We start from the raw sequence: 20527 nt of genomic DNA, 5'->3' as shown, positions 1-20527 counted from the left end.
GTGGACCATGTCAAAGGTTTAATATATACACTTGTAAACTATTTTCCACACTGGATACTGGCAATGAGTAAACCTTGTGGTTACCGTGTGTGTGTGTGTGTGTGTGTGTGTGTGTGTGTGTGTGTGTGTGTGTGTGTGTGTGTGTGTGTGTGTGTGTGTGTGTGTGTGTGTGTGTGTGTGTGTGTTAGATCAAGCATATCTGCAATGAAGATACAAATTAGAGTAGATTATAACTAGTAATAAATTAACTGGAGCTAACTGAAGTCTCCAATCCATCCACAGTTTAAATGCTATCCTTCTCGTGTGGACTAATAACTGATATTTTAAGGGAGGGTTGACTACTTGGATCCACCAACAAACATATTTTTATTTTATGAGTCTATTATTGTAATATACTTCTTAATATGGTGTCATACATACTAAACAAACCAGTGATGGATATGTGGTTGAGTAGCCAATTGGCCGTTCTTCAATCAACAATCAAGTATGAGATTAGATTTGTTTACAGTCCCTATATAAACAGAAAAACTTCAGACGATCAATGCAGCCAAGAAAACATTGAAATGGACAACACCGTGTCCGAGCTGATGGCGTGTATGTTGTGTATGGAGTGGATGTAGTGTAAATGTCCCCCCAAGAAAACAGAACTCCACCCTGAAACAACACACAGTGGTTCGTTAAAGTGGAAAGTGTCCACTGCCTCAGAAATCTTTAACCTTCTCCTCCTGGGACTAACGTAATCATCCCACCAACACTGCAGTAACACCGCAGGAGCCTGCGATAAACCTCACCCGCCCGGCTCTGTGGTTGGATCATACAATGGAGCACATAGCTGATTAGACGGAAAGGGTTAACGGTTAGAGCGGAATTTCACTAATTATGGAGTGGCCGTAGAGAAAGGGAGAGGCGCTTAGAGTTTGAAAAAAGGAAGGGAGAAACATTGAAGGAGAAACAATGAATGAATTAAAGTGTGAAGGAAGGGGAGGAGGCTGGGAGATAAGGGAAAAAGGGAGGAGATAACCGGAAAGGAGAAAAGCAAAAGGGTGGGAAAGGAGAATGGAGAGGTTTGCCACCCGAAGGCCACGAGGTAGCCTGTGGAGAAAAAATACAGATAAGCTGAAGGGGCCAAGGTGAACCACAGACCAACCATTGATGTTACATGATCTGAAAGGGTTGTGGAGATGTGTGTAAGAAATGCATACAAACTTTCTGTTTTCTCTCAGGAAAAACAATCTGAAATGTTTATTGCTATGTAATAATGTTTTCCTCTCAAACAACAGAATAGAACAATGGAGAGAACTTCAAAAAGCATATTTCCCCCCCCAAAGTGACATAAAGAACAAATGCCCGTCTCTCACATGAATATTTACAGGAACATAACATAAATAACAAAAAAAAACACAACTTTAAGGGCAAGGCTCAAAACCACTGAAACGTGTGCCTCATCGTTGGTAGCCCGGTAGGCTACAACAGATCCACTCCTCGTGGTGGGAGCCTTGAACACAAACATATCAGTTACAATAAATAAATGAACAATTCTAACTTTTTTTCTTCTTTTCACACGTATACTTCGGTACATAGTCACGCAGCCAACCAGTGGCTTACCCCGAACGGTCTAGAAGACAACCACGTGACCTGTAGTGAACCAGCAGGCAGGTCTGTATCATCGCTTCAAAACATAAGGCTATGATGACTAGAGAATCCCTTCATTCCAAAAATGACAGTCTTTTTCCTCTCAAAAAGACCTGAAAGGGTTGTGTTTTGTCTGTCCTTGACAAAATCGAACGCAACAGGATTTCTTTTTTCTATTTCACTTCCAAAATATTATCAGGATGGAAGAGAGGGGAATTCTTTGGGAGTCATGTTTCACGTTTAAATATCTGTTTATTCTGAATAGTATGTATACTATGTAAATTATATGCAGCTACTCTAACTTCCTTCATATCAGTGCTAGTGCTTATACAAATAGATTCTTTTTTTTTCTAACATATAAAGTAAAATAAATTGCTTCAACTATGATCAATAAAATAACTCATCTCTACATTTTATAGGACTTCGGCATCACAGCATACATAGGAGGAACAAACATTAAAATAAAGACATGCTATCGGCATCAACATCGGAGCCTGCCTTCACCCATCAGAGAAGCTACACAATCGTCTTCTCTTTGTCGTTTCTCTTCGGCCCGTATTGAGGTGCTAGCCTACTCGCCTGTTTTTCATACAGTCCAATAGAGCTTATTCACCTAGCAGCCTGGTTGCCACGGTAAACCTGGAATCTAGAAGGTTAGCATTCTGAGTGCTACCTGGGTGAGACAATGGATTGCACAGCTAAAAGCAGTGCATTGAGTTTTCACAGTTACACCTAAGATTGGAGATGGGTAAGGAACCCAAATGGTTGCTAGGTGAATGAGGTCTATAGTATGCTTTTACCTTCTGACCACGGCTTTACTCACATAAATAAAAATGACAGCCTCCTCCAGGACCCCAACTGTCTGGAATATTCTAGACTCCAGCCTTCCTTCTGGATGTGAGGTCATAGCTACAGTGATTTCAGATCACCACTTCAGGAGCCATCTATTAAGAAAATAAATTGTACAGTTGAATCGTTAGGTTTCACTTGTGAATTTAGGCCACAGTGACACACAACGCTATAGGTGTCAATGTAGCCGTGCTACACGTTTGTGGAAATCGTCTTAAAATGCCATGTGCTACAGTACAACACCTTATTCAGAGCCTGCTTTGGCCCAGAACAGAACAGTTTTGGTCGTCCTTTGAAAATAAGAGCTTGCTACCTCCTTCAAAATAAAAACATCTGCAACGGTAATTCAATAAATAAATAAGTTAAAGCATACACAAACTTAAAGTGTGAGGTCACGACGCAACAGTGACATGGAACTGTAGAGAGAACTCGCTGGACGAAGAGCTTGAAAGCAACCGAATTATGTTTCGGTACAGGTCACAATCCAGTCATTTCGTTCATCCTCAAACAAACATCCAACGTGAGACTCAACTTGAAATAGAAATCAAAAAAAAGGGGTGACATCATGCAGTGGTAATGGAAGCATTGTACAGTGGTCCAACATTTTGCACAACGTTAACTCAAGCAATACCCCCCCCCAAGGTCAAGGCGACGATAGGGAGCTGAGTGAGGCTGTGTGGAGGGTGGTGGTGGGGATGTGCCAGAGGGAGTGTGTGTTGATAGAGAGATCCGTATGAGGGCTGGCGTCATGTCAAATTCCAGCTGCGTCCTTGAATTTAGAATGAGAGCGTTCCCAAGGAACGGCGAAGATGTGGAAAAATTATCTGATCAAATAAATACATCAAACAAACAATGTAAATCAAATGCACCATAAATAGGTAAAAACCAACATTGCACAGAATAAATAGAACAGTGGTTTACGATTAAATGACTGTTTTGCAATGAGATCAGGGTTGAGCTGACGTTACCACCTTCTGGTAAGATCTCCAAAGCCGATTCTTGACTTGTTTCGACACAGGCCGTGGGAACCGGTTTGGACCGATTCATATTACAGTCTAATGTTTCACTTAAACTGTGGTTCAGTGTTAATAATGCCCTCCTAGATATCGCACCAAGCTGACTCCCTAGCAGTGGATTCCCTTGGTCTCATCGATGAGCTGTACTCTACGTTGTCACGGACAACAGCAAAAGACAATTTGCATATGCATAAACAGAAAATGCATTAAAATAAATCAAAATACATAGTTTGTTGCGCCATATGTTTCAAAACTTACTAGGCGGAGTTGCCCACGCCGTCTAAGTTTCAAAGAATAAATAAATGAATTCAAACAAACAAACCCTAAACAAACAAATGGAGGTCCATTGGAACACTTCCAAGCTGTGAAAATATCAGCTTTCATCAACAACAATCCATATTTTTCATGAACAGAAACCCCCAAAAAATTTAAAATAACTCAACCCAACGCAACACTCTGGTGGAGTGAGGCTTGCGTGATCCCCCTTAGGTCCTCAGAACGATCACCATGGAAACACACGACAATAGCGGAAATCTCATTTTCTGTTTTTGGTCCATTTGACCCGACCCACAGCACAATCTCGCCAAAGGGAAAAACAACAAGAAAACCCCTCTTCAGATCTGCATAGGGTATGTACACGTCTGGGGGGGTGCAGCGGCACCCGCCCCAACGCTCTGGGGGGGCGGGCGGGGGGGAGGAGAGGTCATGCAGGGGGGACGATGGAGGGGAGGTCCTCTCCATCCATCATGAGGTCAGGTCAAAGATCAGGAACGCGCGCGCGTGTGCGTGTGTGTGTGTGTGTGTGTGTGTGTGTGTGTGTGTGTGTGTGTGTGTGTGTGTGTGTGTGTGTGTGTGTGTGTGTGTGTGTGTGTGTGTGTAATAATAATGTAATATTCACAGAGTGGCCCCTCCCCGGGGGGGGTCACGTCGCTAAATAGTGCTCTCGGTGTGTGCGTGGCTGATGGTGTGCACGTGGGCGTAGGGGTGGCTGGGCTTGCGCGCCGTGCCGGCCCCCACGCCCACTGCCGCGGGGGGCCCGCTGCAGTTCTGGTGCTCGCCGAGCAGCGTTGTGGTCTCGCCCGGCGGGGCCACGTGCTCCGGGCGCGGCGGGGAGGAGGCGGGGAGCGGCGGGGGCGGGGGCGAGGGCGAGGGTTTGGAGAGCTGGTCGCCCCCCGGCGCCGTGGTCGCCGCGGTGACCAGCGGCGTCTGGGCCAGCGGGGGGGCGTGGTGGGCGTGGGGGAGGTGGTGGTGGTGGTGGGGGTCCCTCGGGGAGGAGGAGGAGGAGGAGGAGGAGGGGGGGGGCGACGGTGAGGGGGAGGGGGTGCTTGGGCGTGGGGGAGGACCTCCGGGAGACGGTCGGGGGGGTGGAGCGGGCGGAGGGGGGCGGGGCGGGCTGGGACAGGGCGGGCGGGCGCGGGGCGGGCGGGGTCGCCAGGGGGACGGAGGCGCGGGGGGCCGGGGGGCTGATGGGGGGCAGGGAGAAGGAGGTGTCCAGGCGGGGGTGGCCAGCCTCGGGGGTCTGGGGGCTGCTGTCCAGCCGGGAGGCCAGCAGGCCGTTCTGGTACTGGGCCCGCGTGATCTGGAGAGGGGGGGGGGGGGCATTAGATCACAATCACAATAACACACAATAACACACAGAGCTGTTGAAGGGAACCCCGCCCCCCCATCAGAATCACACACGCCTGCTGGCGCCCTTCCTATCTACCCCCCCCCTGGTAGACCCCTTTGGTTTTATTAGGGGCGGGGCAAGCCAGCACGTTTGATTGACGGGCGTCGCATTTCATAGCTTGTAACTCCCCATTCAACAACTTATTATAGATGAAAAGTTAAGTTAACGATATTAATTGTGGTAGAGAACGGCATCAGCATGATAGAGGTTTGATTCTAATTGGGGCTACTGATCCATAGCAACAATGTTGGCAGTCACGGTATAGCAAGACCCTTACAAGTAATAGTGTCCGCCAAGAGAGCATACGGTGACATAAACCTGTAACATTCATAGAACACCAGATAAGGTTTGATCAGAAATGGCATTTCAATTTCCGAAGGAGAAAGAGTTTATCGTAGGTCAAAGTTTACATGGCGAAACCGAGTCAAACTCTTTTTGGATGGAAATGAACAACAAAATACCCACAAACCCCCTCTGCATTAGACACCTCATAGATCACACAGCACACATCATGCCTCTATCATGATATGAGCTACGAGCGCCCCCGGTGGTACCTTGACGAACTGCAGGTCGGTGAGGGCGCGGACGCAGAAGTCGGGCGTGTACTGGAAGGGCGTGCCGGGGAGCTGGGAGTTGCTGCCGCCCACGGAGCCCGGGGCGTCTGGAGCGCGCTCAGTACAGCTCAGGGAGGCGGAGCGGTTCAGACCGCCGGCGTGAGACGGAGAGCGGAACTCTGGGAGATTTAGAATCATGAGGACGTCAGTACTGAGACCAATGGTTTGGACTGCAGACAGACAGACAGACAGACAAGACACTCTCAGACACACACACACACACACACACACACACAGCGAGGCAGACAGACCGGCAGACACAAAGACACACAAAACAGACAGAGAGACCGGCAGACGCACGCACACAAATGGCATGCGTGAAGACGGACAGACAGCCACGCGCAAACACACGGCGTGCGATCATCACATGGACATAAACACGTACACAATACCGATTTCAGAACGGGACAGATTTCGGAAATCAGAGTCAGGAGGGACATGACGACACAGGAGATGAGTCGGTGAAATGGAGAAGAGAGACAAGAGCGAGCGGGCAGAGAGAAGACGACCACAAGTCCACAAACAAGCTCACGTGCACTGTGCGGCTCACGTGCACTGTGTGGCTCACGTGCACTGTGCGGCGCATGATGTGGACCATGCTCCGCCACATGCGCCCTCAGACACGGAGGTCAGCGGTGTGTTGTGTTACGTGTGAGTGATGGTGGGAGGGGGGGCTCTGGCGTCATACAGGGGAACCCAACGCCGCGTGTTAGCGCGGTAACACTGCATGGTTAAAGGTATTCCGCTTGGAGTCCAGGGTCTACCCCTACGCTACGTTCATTGAAGCAATGGACGGCGCTGGTTAGAGTCTGTTTGTCTTGAGTCAAGTTTTATGGAGGTTGTGGTTTGAGGCGGCGTAGCGAGTAGAGGTAATTTGAGGATAAAAAGGTGATGTTAACCAAAGGTCTATGGTCTGACTGCCAACATAAATATATAAGGTTTAGTGATAGATACACACAACATCTGACCAAAGATCCAGGGCTGAATGGAAAGTGTGAGTTGGTTGCAGGGCGATTACATTAGAGATGAGAGGTGAGGGGGCACAGTTAAGCCTAATCCAGCAAGTTAACTAGTCTCTTAGGTCTGAGCCCCGACTGTGACGCACTCAAAGAGTCCTGAGAGTCTTCCAGTGACCCAGCCAATCAGGGCTTGACATGTCGCCGACCTACCCCGAGAAGGAGGAGCTACAATGTGTGGTCAAGTGATTCACCTACCACGAAAAGGGTGTTGTCCATGAAGGCCAGTGCTTGATAGTGCTTCCTTTTGTAAATATTAGTGTGATTTTGTGTCCAGTGCGTTTTTTAATTATGGCACATTTCTCAAAGATGCCGGCAGCTAGACCGCATTGGGGATCATTCTAGCACATTTTCCCTGAGAGTCTAAATAAATTCAATAAATCCAATGAAACAACACGAACCAGACATTTCCCAAAACATTAGAGAAATAATGAAAACACAAAAATGTGACTTTAAAAGGCTAATTTCATTCATTTTCATTCCGAATAATTGCTGCTCCCTGACTAAATGTAGGCTGCTACTTGCTGGAGCGGGACTTTTAAGATGATGGCGGGCGGGGGGAAATAAAGGGGAGAAATGGGGGTTTAGTGAGAAGGCTTAAAAAATCCCTCCCCTCGGATTGACCCACGCAAGGTCATTACCTGGGAAACGGGAGAACACAGAAAACCTCTTAAGAGAGAGGCGTCTCGGAGGGGGGGACGCCACTGAGGGGGAGAGAGGGGGGGTGACAGCTGCGAGAGGGAGTGGGAGAGAGAGAGAGAGAGAGAGAGAGAGACATGCCCTTGTTTAATTGAATTATTCACTCGAGCATTCTGCATTTTTGAATAATAGCTGCGATATCATCTTCAACACCAGGGGGCGGTAAAGTGCGCTAGATCGTTGGGTTAACCCTCAAATGATTCTCCGGCAGATCCAGTGCTACTAGACTCGGGCCATTCTGAGAGAAACCGCAGCTATTCTCTCAAGGAAAGGTCTAATTGATTCCCTTTTATTAAAAATAAATTCGCTTTACCTTTTTTCCATTAATTTAAAGCCGTTTTGTACAAATTATGCATCCATTTGGGTGTTCACAGGCTTTTTGAAATAGTGAACAGCTGATCAGCAAAAGTAACAGTATTCTCATTTAAATAGTACTTATAACAATACCACGTTTGGTTGGCCGGTGGAGATGGAGGAGGAGGGTTCTCAGTGTTAATAGTGTGTATGAATTCTCTTCAGGTGTGGAACCTAAAATCATGGACTGAGGTGTCACACATTCAGGGGATTCATTTGGCCTGTGTATGTTTTAAGGACGGTTACTTGGCATTTGCTAATCAGACAAGTAACCCTTGTTTCACAATTAACTTTGACATTGATGCGACATTGCACACAAACACATTGAACTGCATGATGTTCACAGAAACAGCACAGGAGGACAATCAGCTGAGAGAGAAAACAATTAAATGCACAGAAATATAGATTAACAAAACAGTGTGTACAAGGTAAGGGACCAATCCCTTATTGAGGCATTCATGTGAAAACAACAATAACACCAGGTCGAAGCAGCCATAGCTAAACCCCACCACTAGGTGCTGCAAGTGTATTTTATTTCCCTATACGTGCATGGACTAGGGCCAATAAATTCATCATGCTACCGCTCAACAACAGAATTATTACGGGGTACCCAAAATCCTTTAACCGTAACAGTTTATTTGAAGCCCAAAAAACAAAGCCTGTGTGTGTGTGTGTGTGTGTGTGTGTGTGTGTGTGTGTGTGTGTGTGTGTGTGTGTGTGTGTGTGTGTGTGTGTGTGTGTGTGTGTGTGTGTGTGTGTGTGTGTGTGTGTGCGCTCACCCAAGGATGGGGTACTCAGGGCCATGACCCCATAAAAGGAGAACGGTCCGGTTTCAAACTTCATGTTCTCATGTCCCGCCTCCACCTCCACACGTCCCTGGAAACCACAGAAGAAGAGCTCAATGATTCATACTGAACCACACTCAGACTTACAGATTTAGTTTTATCTCGACTGCATCTACTCCTTAACGATAACGACGTCATTAAGGAGCAGGCCTTGGTCAGGGCATCTTGCTCAAGGACACCTGCAGGTGGGACATTAGGGTTCAAACACACAACCTTTCCTCACTCCTTAGCCAAGTCACCAATACCCAAGACACACCAAAAGTACACCATCGTAACACCACTTCAATTAGAATTAGATACATGATGAATAAGTCCTTCCAATGTGTTATTATAATTAACAGAGATTGGCTAGCGATCCGGAAGCAGGCCATTAAGGAGAAGCTTGCGTTAAGCCATCGTTTGCAGAAATGCAAATGTACGGAAGAACTGGGCGAGCCAGGAGTGAAGTCCTTCAGGGTTGGGAGTTTGAGTCCCACTGGAGCCACTGTAAAGGCCGGATTATGGCTCCACGTTGACGCAGTTCAAGACCCCTTACGTCCTTGCGTACCCTCCTTGCGTCCACCGCAAGGGCCTGACGTGCGCCTCCCAAAAATTGTAACCTTGCGTCTACGCGACACAGCAGCGAGGGCTGTGATTGGTCCGATCACTAGAACCAGATGCAAAACCAAAACAGCAAAGGCCGGATTCAAAACAGGTTCAAAACAGGTTCACGACTGCGTCGAAGCGTCTACTTTGTCATTGCGTTGCTTCGACGTGGACCCATAACTAAGCCTTTAGCCTTTAGGGTGGATGAGACCAATCTGGACTCGAGAAGACCATCTTGCACTTAATGCTGCAGTGGATTAATAAAATATCTCTTGGGGGTGGTTGGATGCATCTACACATCGATGCACACCGTATACAGTACAGCCTCAACGCAGAGGTCTTGCGGTCTCCTCAGGTAACCAAACGACTTGGGAGTCTCATACATATTACATCTCAGGAGCTCTCACAGGGCTTCTGTTCTCTCTCTCTCTCTCTCTCTCTCTCTCTCTCTCTCTCTCTCTCTCTCTCTCTCTCTCTCTCTCTCTCTCTCTCTCTCTCTCTCTCTCTCTCTCTCTCTCTCTCTCTCTCTCTCTCTCTCTCTCTCTCTCTCTCTCTCTCTCTCTCTCTCTCTCTCTCTCTCTCTCTCTCTCTCTCTCTCTCTCTCGTTTGGTGTCACCGGTGCTAGGTCAAATCACCTCATCCTGGTGTCCCACACACACACACATGGAATTGGATCGGCGACTCTCTGGTTACTGGTAGGGTGTTAACGGTTATTTTATCCATACCTCAGGTGTCAGCCACGACGCCTCCAAACACAACGCGCTAAGCGGCTCAGAACATCGAGTTAACATCTGTTTAACCACTTATTTGCAATTTTGCACTGGTTCACATATTAACGTGCTTTGAGTAACAACTCCATACAGGTCGCTGAATCACTTGGTGGACCTGTACAAAACAATCCTACATGGGAACCTCTCCATGGTTCTGATCTTAAACTGGTTTCCAGGCAGTTCAAATCATGGCAAAATTCATCTCCATTTTTCACAGGTGAACTTGTGGACCGTTGCCTGAAATCCAGTCCCCATTAAGTTTCTGTCTGTCCGCCAGGGCAGACGCTAAGGGGGGTGTGATTGTGTGAAAGTCATTCACACCAAAGCCTATTATTACTAAGCAGGCATGACGGTCAAGATGTACTAAGAGTCATGTGGATAATTGCAAAGGAAGTGGGGTAGAACAATTTGTGTGGCTGTGCGCGCCCGGGTGTGCGTCATATTTATACGATTTTTCTAATCCCCACAAAAGTCAACGTCAAAACAAAATACACAACTCATGTTCTGCGCCTTTACTTTGAAGTGCGCCCTGGGCGTACCTGCAGGATGAGGATGAAGTAGTCTACGGGCCGGCCCCGCTGGTACACAAAGTGGTGCGGCGAGCGCTTGTCGCTGTCGTTGAACTTGACCTCCTGGATGACGTCGGGGTGACGCAGGATCCTCAGCAGCACCTTCTCCGTCACCAGGAAGGGGCTGAACAGACTGACCTCTGGAGGGACAGAGGGAAGGAAGGATACAGTAAGAGACGTCGCCAATGGGTTTTGATGGGAAATGTGTGGATCAAAGAGACACACATTGAAACCATAACAGTAATACACTGGCCATGAAAGATTCCACATCGGCGATAGAAATGCAGAGGAGTACTACATTCAAACGGCTACATAGTAATGTGGTTGAAGACATTTCCTCCATCTCTGATGGCCTCTCACGCTCACACGCCTTGAACCAATGTGCATCCAACTAATAACACATGACTGGACAGAAGAGGAACGGATCGAGGCTCCTTTCATCAACCCAAGCTGCTGCATGAGAGGAATCCCAGTAGACACCACTAATCTTATACACTTCCCTCCCATCGTATTGCAGCTTCGTACGACCTACACAGAGACCGAGCATGGAGGAGAAACAGCCTCCAAGACTTGATGGACGACCAACACGCACGCATTAAAAATGTAATCCCAACCTTCCACTTGATGCGTAACATCCTAGTGTGCCTACGCTAGAGCGAGGCCCAGCCGGACCTGTGAGTACACATGACGCTGCGCTGCCATTGAGCCGACCTCTGGCTGTCTCTCTGCGGCAGACCGCTCTGATGCTAGCTGACGGGGGACCACGTGCCGAGGCCTCAGGGCCGGCAGGTTGCCGCTGCCCCCCCGTCTCCCTCTGGCTCCGAGCACCGCTCAGAGCCGTCATGGACGCCAACGCGGCATGAACGCAAAAACCACCTCTCTGATGTTTATTTTGTAATCGTTTAGGTTTTAGGAGGGGCTTTTCTTTTTCTTTTTATGCACCTCACTTTGGTTGCTGCGTTCAGGACTGAGCCTGTATGGTACGCACTCTACCCGGTGGGAGACTGGGGCCCCCCCTAGGGGGGTCTTGTAACCCACGTGATATAGCGTGATATCAGGTTGTCAAGGAGAAGGGTATTTTGTTCAGAAATGCAGAATAGATGTGGTGTGAACAATAAGGGGGGGGGTAGGACTGATCGTTTTGGCTCGGTACTTAAAGAACCAAACTCCTTCACCACTCTGCCCCTACACTAAGAAGCAAAAAGGAAGCTGCTTTGAAGTCCTGAAAAGAAAAGCCTGGCTAAGGATCTGACATGGCAGTGGGAGGCCATTTATTATGCAACGGAAGATTCGGGACTGAATAAACGTACTTCTGACTACTGAAATGCACAGTTCATCTGGTACAGTCTGAACATGGTTGAAAGAGGCGACATTGGAATATAAAAACTATGATTGCTCATTCAGATCAAGACCCTGTTGTATGTTCTCTAGCTAAAGGTTTCCACAGGCAACACCAAACTAATAATTCAGTCAACAGTGGTCAGCTGTTGGGCAAACAGCAGGAGCCTCGGCCCACCACATGCAGAGCACATATTTGTTGAGATTATATTGAACCCTTATTTATCCAGGTAGGAAACAAAGAGGGCAGCACCACACAAATTTAAATCAGCAAGTTAGACTAGATCAGTCAGTTTGAACTCTTTTAAATCAGGAAGTGAGACAATATCAGTCAGTTTGAACTCTTTAAAAATTAGCAAGTTGGACTAAATCAGTCAAATTTAAGTATTTTTTGCAGCTGATTCAAGGAAAGAAAAATGCCCATCTCAGTCCTTACATGGGGAACAGACCGTTGGAGCCCATTGTGTGGAGAACAGTCCGTGATGACCTTGGCGTTTTGACACAGTAGAGCACAAGTAAGAGGAAGCAAGCCAAGCTGGGACATCAAACCCAACAGTGCCTGCGCCCTCACAGTGACGGCCCCCCTGGGTTCTCATATAAAGTGCAATGGGGCGTAAGAAGTGTACAGACTGTAAAAAAGTCTTAAACCACAGTGATGTGATAGCGAGAGAGCCCGTTATTATTGGGCAGTGGCATTCCGGTAGAGAAAATCACCACGGCATAACAAGGGTAAAGAAAAACAGTGGCAGACGTCGGGTGTCTCTTGTTTCGTATGTCATATTCAGGACGGGATTGTTGATCAATGTGAATACTGAGATGCATACTGTATTTATATATATAGATATTTATACAACGGGGGGCCTAAATCCAGCGATCTGATTGGTTCATAACTGTTGTATAATGAGCGTACACATAACTGCTATGACGGCCGATCATTTTGTGAAAGTTTGCATATCACTCCGCGCCTGGAAGTAGAAACAGTTACAAAGTAAAACATATGTTGAATGATGGAGAGGGTGTAAATGTTGTTACTCCGGGAGTGAGCAAGGCGATGGAGAGTCTAACGAAAGCTTAGGCACACGGCGAGTGAACTGCTCCATAGGATAAATTTTTTTCAGTCAGTGGTATGTGCTCATTATACCACTGTGAAGGTCCACAGTGGTATAATGAGCACATACCACAGCCTGTCGTGATCTATTGCTTAAATAAATCAGTGGCTTTTTGGTGCCTTTATGGAAAAGGGGGAAACGATATTGGTGTATTGCCTGCATTCTGAGCGCACTACCGGGTCGAGCCACCGGCCTCCCCGAGGTATTTATATCTGGCAACCAGGTCAATAACCCAGTCCATGTTAATGTGACCATGTCATCCTGACCAGTCAAAACATTGGGAAGATTGGAAGGAAGCGTTCCAGAACACCGGTCTAAAATACTAACTAAACTTACTCATAAGCAGTTTGCAAGAAACCAATGGCTTGGGCAACAGAGGTTGAGAAGATAATACCAGAGTTGGCCGAATAAAGATATAATTTATCATTTGAATTATTCAGACAAGAGGTTATTAATATATGGGGGAATACCCAGGGGGCCCGGGACTGATCCTTGGGGAACTCCCTTGATAACAGGAAAAAAAAAGAAGAAGTGGACCCAGCTAATTGCCACTATGGATTCTATCACAAAGGTAATTACTAATTAGAAAACCATGTTAGTGCCTCTAAGGACAGGTTAATGGCGCGGAGCCTTTGCAGAAGGATAAGGTGAACAACAATGTCAGACTTTCCTATTGTCCAGATCTTTATTCATATAATATCCACTTTAGTAAAGATGTAATAATAGGCCTAATGTACTGTTTATCCAAAGGCAGATTGAAATTCAAATAAATCAGGTGACTGACATTTTGACATTTTCTTTTTAATTGCTTAGGATTTAGGATTGCTTAGGAAACTGTATTTGTTTATTTAATTATTATTTATAAATACGTGTTATTTTGATTTGCTGTATTTTATGAGGAGTAGTTAGTGCATTTTTATGTCTTAATGAGAAAAGTGAAGCGATTAGGAAGCTGTCTAAAATGAGCTAATCTGACCCTACTTTTGACTTCCTCACTTCGGCTCAGGAGAACCAGCGGGTGAAACCGCCCTTGACTCTGAATTTGGGGAAGGGAACATGATTGTTAATAAAATATATAAAGCTACTCTAAGGGCCGCCAGGCCAGTTCTCAATCCCCGAGAGTTAAATATGGTTCCTGTCATGGTGAGCAGTTCATGAAGAAAGGCTTAAGCACAGTGTGTGTTTAAAATATCTTAAGAAGAATACTGCCAAGTAACTGTCGCTATGGCGCACAGTTACTTGGATAATTGTCAAATATTCCTTAGATACATAGATGCCTTTCATCCCATAAGGTAGAAAAACACACATGATTAGAGAAACCCTTGTGAGTTTTGAAGAGATCCTTGAAAGTAAAAATCATCAAGACTGGGGAAAATCTCGATGGACTGGTGTGGTCAGAGAAAGCATCTATGATATCACTTCACTGCACTAGAGGCACGAGGCATGCATGCAAATGGGGACGCAATGAAAAGAACAGACAGCACAGCAACACCAGGATGTAGCGCTGAATAAGATGCCAGGTACACGTTGCAAGAAAAACGATGATAAAATATCTTACGTCTGATTCTAAGACTCTCACAGGAAAAGAGAGACTGAAGACATGTAAGAGAGACGTCAATGTTGCACGCAAGAGACAGACCGAGGCAGAGAGGAAAAATGTAATCCTTCATCCCAGCAGAAGCCCATTCACAGTAGTCACATGTCTTATTATCAAAGCCCGGGTAAGATGTTTGGCAAGATGTTGTTCTCCAAACTGCACTCCATACACTTGAGAGTGATGGAGAGTGCCAGAGAGAGAAGCAGAGAACAGAGAAGACAGAGCGCACCCCTCCGCTGGCGACGGAAAGGCTTTACTATTTTGCATTTATTTGACCATTGATATCCAGCAATCGATGCGGCCGTCAGGGAGTCTGCGAGCTACGTTTTAGTGCGCTCTTACTTTCCAGACATTACACTCCTTCACTATGCCTTCCAGGTTTGAAAAAACCAGCCACAAATCAACTCCAAATAAACAGGATCTCATTCGTAATGCAAGACTTTGAACCGAGTTGTAACAACTGGACCAAGGTTTAAAATAAGGGATGCCAAAGAAAAGGTTGGCAATCTTCAATGAATTGAACAAACCGATCAACATATCAAAATCCAAAAAACGAAAGAAACTGATCGACGAAAAGAACGGACCGATCAACAAATCAATAACTGAATCAAACAAACTGAAATCAAGGAATCAAACAAATAGATGATTGCGCTGAACTGATTAAACCCAAACTCCAACCCCGACAGCTCAGGGCATAGACAACATAGCCAGGGCATTAACGTTGCCCCTGGGCAAAGGAAGAGGATCTCTGCTCTGGACCACTGAGGGGACACTCAGCCAAATCTGTGTGAGTGTGCAGAGGGATTAAAGCACCACAACCTGGGTCTCAGCGCCTACCTGTGGCCAGGAACCGGTGAGCCGCCAGCATCAGCTGGGGGGAGATCTTCACCTGGCTGTCCCCGTCGTTCTTGAACGCCGAGAAGTCCCTCTTGTTCTTGTTGGGATCCACCTTCTTCCGGTTCTTGTTGTCGGCTGGGTGGGAGAGGAAGACCAAATAAGGGTAGCCATTCAAACTATGTTCACACACGTTTCATATTGAGACGCAGTTTTTTTTTCCCGATAAATGCCGACTCACTGTAAAGATCGGATTCATCCAGGATCTCTGATTTGATGATCTCCTCGATGACGTCCTCCAAGGTGACCAATCCCAGCACCTCGTAGAAGGGATCTCCCTCCCCCTCGTTGTTCACCTTCTGGACGATGGCCAGGTGGGACTTACCTGGGGACAGGACAGAGCATCACATGGTTACTGGTGTTCACCCTGAACGACCTGCGCCCAGTCATTATGAATGAAAGTTTGCAGGTTACAAAAAATAATGACACCAAAGCAAAAAAAAGTTCTTGGTCCAATTCTCCGATGTCCTATACCTGTAAGCATCCCTGAGCAAGCATAACATGATACCTGCTCATGTATGACATGTTTGTAGAAAAGTGCCAGGCTAAATGATTAAAAATCATAAAAAGTAAATAGAGCTTTTTAATGCTTTGCTAGATCATATTAGAGATCATATATAAATATATAATGCATGGTAGAAACTCTTTATAAGTACATTAAATAATATATCATATCTCCCTATAGCAACACAAGGAGAGCTGAACGCCTAATAGCAGCAATGCTTCAGGAAGGGAGGTCACATACTGGTTAAATGTTATTCTTAAGTTGCAGCCGCTACAAAAGACGGAAGCAAATTGGTTTAAAAGAAACGACCATCTCATGTGCTTCACCACTAGTTAACACATCCACAGTAGACGGAACGATTAGGTTTGTCAGATTTAGCTTGTCCAACAGAACGGACAGCAGGAGCCAGAAGTCTTATTATAGAGCAGACTGCACTAAGCTGTGGAGTAAAGAAATAGAGGGAGCTGGGAGAAAAGCTGATAAGAGAGATAGAGGGATTTGGCTAAGTTAAGGAAAAAAATAATGAATAGATAAGGCTGACATGTGTTATAATAGGCAATGAACCATCATATATCAGATTATATGAGTGCTGTTTTTAGAAGTTCATCTTGTAAAAAAGAAATGCTTTAATCTAAAATTCCAATATCTTAAGAAATGTTGGTGTGACTTAATTCTCTAATATATGATTGCAATTTTTACAACGCGTATATAAATAGCCTGCTATAAAAGGAATCCAACCTTTCAAATTCTAATCAGTCATAAATAACAATTCAAAGTAACGTCATTACCAAACTGAACTGGGTATTGTGAAGGAGATCAAAATCCCATTGATTCAGTCCTCACTTTGAGCCCCGCACATTCCAGTTAAAACCTTCCAACATTAGGATGATCAAAACATTCCCATCTGAGGGCCTTCCTGCAGCAGTAGCGGCCATCGGTGAGGCACCTGCGTCCCCCCCCCCCCCCCCCCCCCCCCCACACACACACTGCCAGGCAGTAAGACAACACACAGAGGGGAGGAGCTGTCTCACCCACAACAACGTCCACAACAAAACAGCCCCAGCGCCTATCAATCACTTGCTGTCAAGGTCGCCTGTCCAAGGTCGGGCGGGCCCCGCCCTGGCGGAGCCGGAGCGACCATCATCCCCGCCCCATTCATAAAACATGTGTGGAGGAGTGCAAATATTGATACAGGTGGAACTGCGCCCATCCCCATGAGGTGAAAGTAGCTCAGGAGGTTTGAGCGGGTTGGCACGCAACTGATAGTTCGATGCCCGGCTCCTCCTAGCTGAGTGCCGAGGTGTCCCTGAGCAAGGCACCTAGCCCTAACTGCTCCCGACGAGCTGGCTGTCGCCTTCCAATGGCCGACACCGCCGTCGGTGTGTGGATGGGTGTATGAATGGGTGAATGTTAGGCAATATTGTAAAGCTCGTTGGATAAGAGCGCTATATAAATGCAGTCCGTTTACCATTTACCCATGACCGGGGGGGTTATGATCAGCCACCGCGAACAGCAGCGGGTACGACACAACAACAACTCTAACAACCGCTCTGTAACGGTGGACTGCGGTCTGAATTCAGGAGACGACCCGTGGGCTGTTAGATGTGTTGGGTTATCTGGAAGAGAGGTGTCGCCTCAAAATGTGAGCAGGGCTAATCAGGTAGCCCGAGATGGGTGCCATCCAGCCAGCGTAGGATGTCGGTCACCCGCGGTGTCACGTTTTTCTCCTTCCCCCCCCCTCCCTCCCTCCCTCCCTCCCACCCACCCGCTCCCTCCATCCCTCCTCCTCCTCCTCTCCTCCTCCGCTAATGGAGGAAAAGTAGGGTGGGATGTTCCACTTATCAATAAAGTGATCGATCAGCATCCTGTGGGAGGGGCTTGATCAGCATCCTGCCGGACTGACAGTCCGGCAGAGGGAAAGGCTAGGAATAAACACAGGCTGACATACACACAGAGTAAAGACATGCAGGTCAGACTCAGGGCCTCTTGCTCAGGTATGCCTGCAGGTAGACTGTGGAAATTGGGGATCGACGACAATCGTGTGTGTGTGTGTGTGTGTGTGTGTGTGTGTGTGTGTGTGTGTGTGTGTGTGTGTGTGTGTGTGTGTGTGTGTGTGTGTGTGTGTGTGTGGTTAGGTTTTACTCCCAGTCAAACCAAGACAAGACAAGTTTGCCAGGAACTGTGGATCAGACACACACTACCCTTCACGCACACCCTACCCACACACCAACACACACACACTTCCCCCGCCACTCCACCTTTCTTGAACTCCTCCAGCATGGCGTCCAGCTTGGTGTCGTGGAACACAAAGTGCACCGGGTGGTTGTAGAACTTGGTGATGGTCTTCAGCGTGGTGCAGTCGTCGGGGTCCACGAAGGCCAGGTCCTTGACGTACAGGATGTCCACGATGTTGGAGCGCTCGCCGTCGAACACGGGGATGCGCGTGTAGCCGCTCTCCATCACCTCCGACATGGTGTCAAAGTCCAGCACGGCGTCCGACACCATCATGAAGCAGTCCCCGATGGGCGTCATCACGTCCTCCACCGTCTTGTTGCGCAGCTCCAGCGCCCCCTGGATCATGTTCATCTCCTCGCGCACCAGGTCGTTGTACGGCTCCGTCACCTTCAGCATGCCCACCAGCTTCTCCCGGTTGTACACCGTGCCGATCTCCTGGCCCAGCAGCACGTCTAGCAGCTTGCTGACGGGGAAGCTCAGCGGGAAGGTGACCAGCATGAAGAACTTGGTCACCATGATGGTGTTGGCGCCCACCGCCAGCCCGTGGCGCGAGCACAGCGCCTGCGGAACGATCTCGCCGAAGATGACGATGCCCACCGTGGACGCCACCACGGCGCCCAGGCCCGAGCCGATGAGGTCGTCCAGCAGGATGGTCAGGGTGGTGTTGACCAGCACGTTGCCCAGCAGCAGGGAGCACAGCAGGTAGTTGCCCTTGCTGCGGATGGGCTCGATCTTGCGGGCGTACTTCTTCTCCTTCTCGGTGCCGCAGCTCTGCACGATGCGCAGCTCCATGGGGTCAAGGGCCATGAGGCCCAGGTTCAGCCCGCTGAACATGCCCGACAACACCAAAAGGCAGCACAGCAGGATGCACTGGAACCACATGGGCAGCAGGGACTTCTTCGCCTCCACCACCAGGAAGCGGCCGTCGCTGTCCCCGAACAGCACCCAGCGGCTGCCGTCCACGCTGCGCACGCACAGCGCGTACTCCTTCCGCGGCTCGCTCTTGCGGAGCGGCTTCACGTTGATGCTGAGCACGCCGGTGGTCCCGCGACCACTGACGTTCATGAACGTGCCCACGCTGATATCCTTGGTAAAGTCGGCGCAAGTCCTGTTCGCGGGGTCCATCCCGAGCGACATGTCATGAGGGGAGCCGCCCCCCTCCTCCTCGTCGTCCTCATTCGCGAGCTCCGTGAAGCGGATTTGCGTCCAGGTGTCCGAGTGTAAGTGCACTCCGTAGAACCGGAGCTGGACGGTACTCTCCTCCGTTACCTGGATGACCCCGCCGTCCGTGGTGCCGCTCGGTTTGTCGCTTTTCTCCAGCCGCATACCAAGCACGTGCGTGCCGCTGCCGCCGGCGCCGCCGCCCGCGGCTGGCCCCGTCTCGGTCCTCCCTCCGACCGCACTCCATAGAAAGATCATCAAAGTCAGAACATACCCTTGCTGCCCGCTCCACTCTGTCGCCATGTTTGTTTCACTCTTTGGCGACCTGGGAGTTGACGTCATTTACTCATGGCTCGCGGCTCCACCCCTCTGCTTTAGTCCTATTACCGTCGGCCAAACGTCGACAGGTACAAAAGTCAACACGCGGTGCGGGTTTGTGTGAGTATACCGCCTGTTAAAGCGCCGCGGGCAATGGCCGGTGATAGCAATCCGTTAATCCGCGGCACAAGCCCGTTATATGCGTGGTGGCGTAAGTGAACCCTTGCAAGCCTACTGACTGACTGAGTTGCGTTCATTTGAAGGCGAGCCCGGATAAAATAACAACTATTAGCATATCTAATGTTCCTCACAGTAGGCGACCCCGCATCCTCCCGTCCCGTGGCGCTGCGCGTGAACTTCGTGCACAAACGTGTCTTCTTCCTAATCGTACGTCACACGCTTCTGACAGCCCCTGAGCAATGCGGCAGCGCGAGCTTCACTGCTGCTGTGGTGATGGTGGTGGTGGTGGTGGTGGTGGCCAGCGGTTTACCCCTCTCCCAGCCCCAGCAGTACAGCAGCAGCCCGACCCAGCTGTTATGTAAAGGCACATGGCGGCATCGCTGTGCACCCCCAATCCCCCTCCCCCCTTCTCTCCTCCTGCACCACCACCTCATCACCTGCACCTCTCTCGCTCGCCCTCTCTCTCTCGCTCGCTCTCTCTCTTTATTTCTCTCTCTCTGGCACTGCGCCGCGTGCCTGAATGCAGGGGCGCCGCGTCGCACGAGCTGCAGGGTGAAGGCGGCTCGAGCTGA

The 20527-nt window shown here is 48.4% G+C and overlaps 1 protein-coding gene across 1 annotated transcript; it reads right to left on the bottom strand.

Annotated features, from left to right (window-relative positions):
* Positions 1-1227: 1227 nt before the first annotated feature.
* On the bottom strand, positions 1228-20360 carry LOC115532641 (metal transporter CNNM4). The gene is made up of 9 exons (XM_030342514.1): positions 18320-20360; positions 15738-15881; positions 15500-15634; positions 10589-10758; positions 8629-8725; positions 7438-7527; positions 5721-5899; positions 4852-5076; positions 1228-4796 (listed from the first exon to the last, which is right to left on the bottom strand). Exons 1-9 carry the CDS (start codon positions 19797-19799, stop codon positions 4428-4430), a joined length of 2889 nt encoding a protein of 962 aa, XP_030198374.1. The 5' UTR covers positions 19800-20360; the 3' UTR covers positions 1228-4427.
* Positions 20361-20527: the final 167 nt, after the last annotated feature.

Source organism: Gadus morhua, chromosome 19 (assembly GCF_902167405.1).
Source record: "Gadus morhua chromosome 19, gadMor3.0, whole genome shotgun sequence".
NCBI classification, from domain to species: Eukaryota; Metazoa; Chordata; class Actinopteri; order Gadiformes; family Gadidae; genus Gadus; species Gadus morhua.
This window is presented reverse-complemented; position numbering and strand designations above follow the sequence as displayed.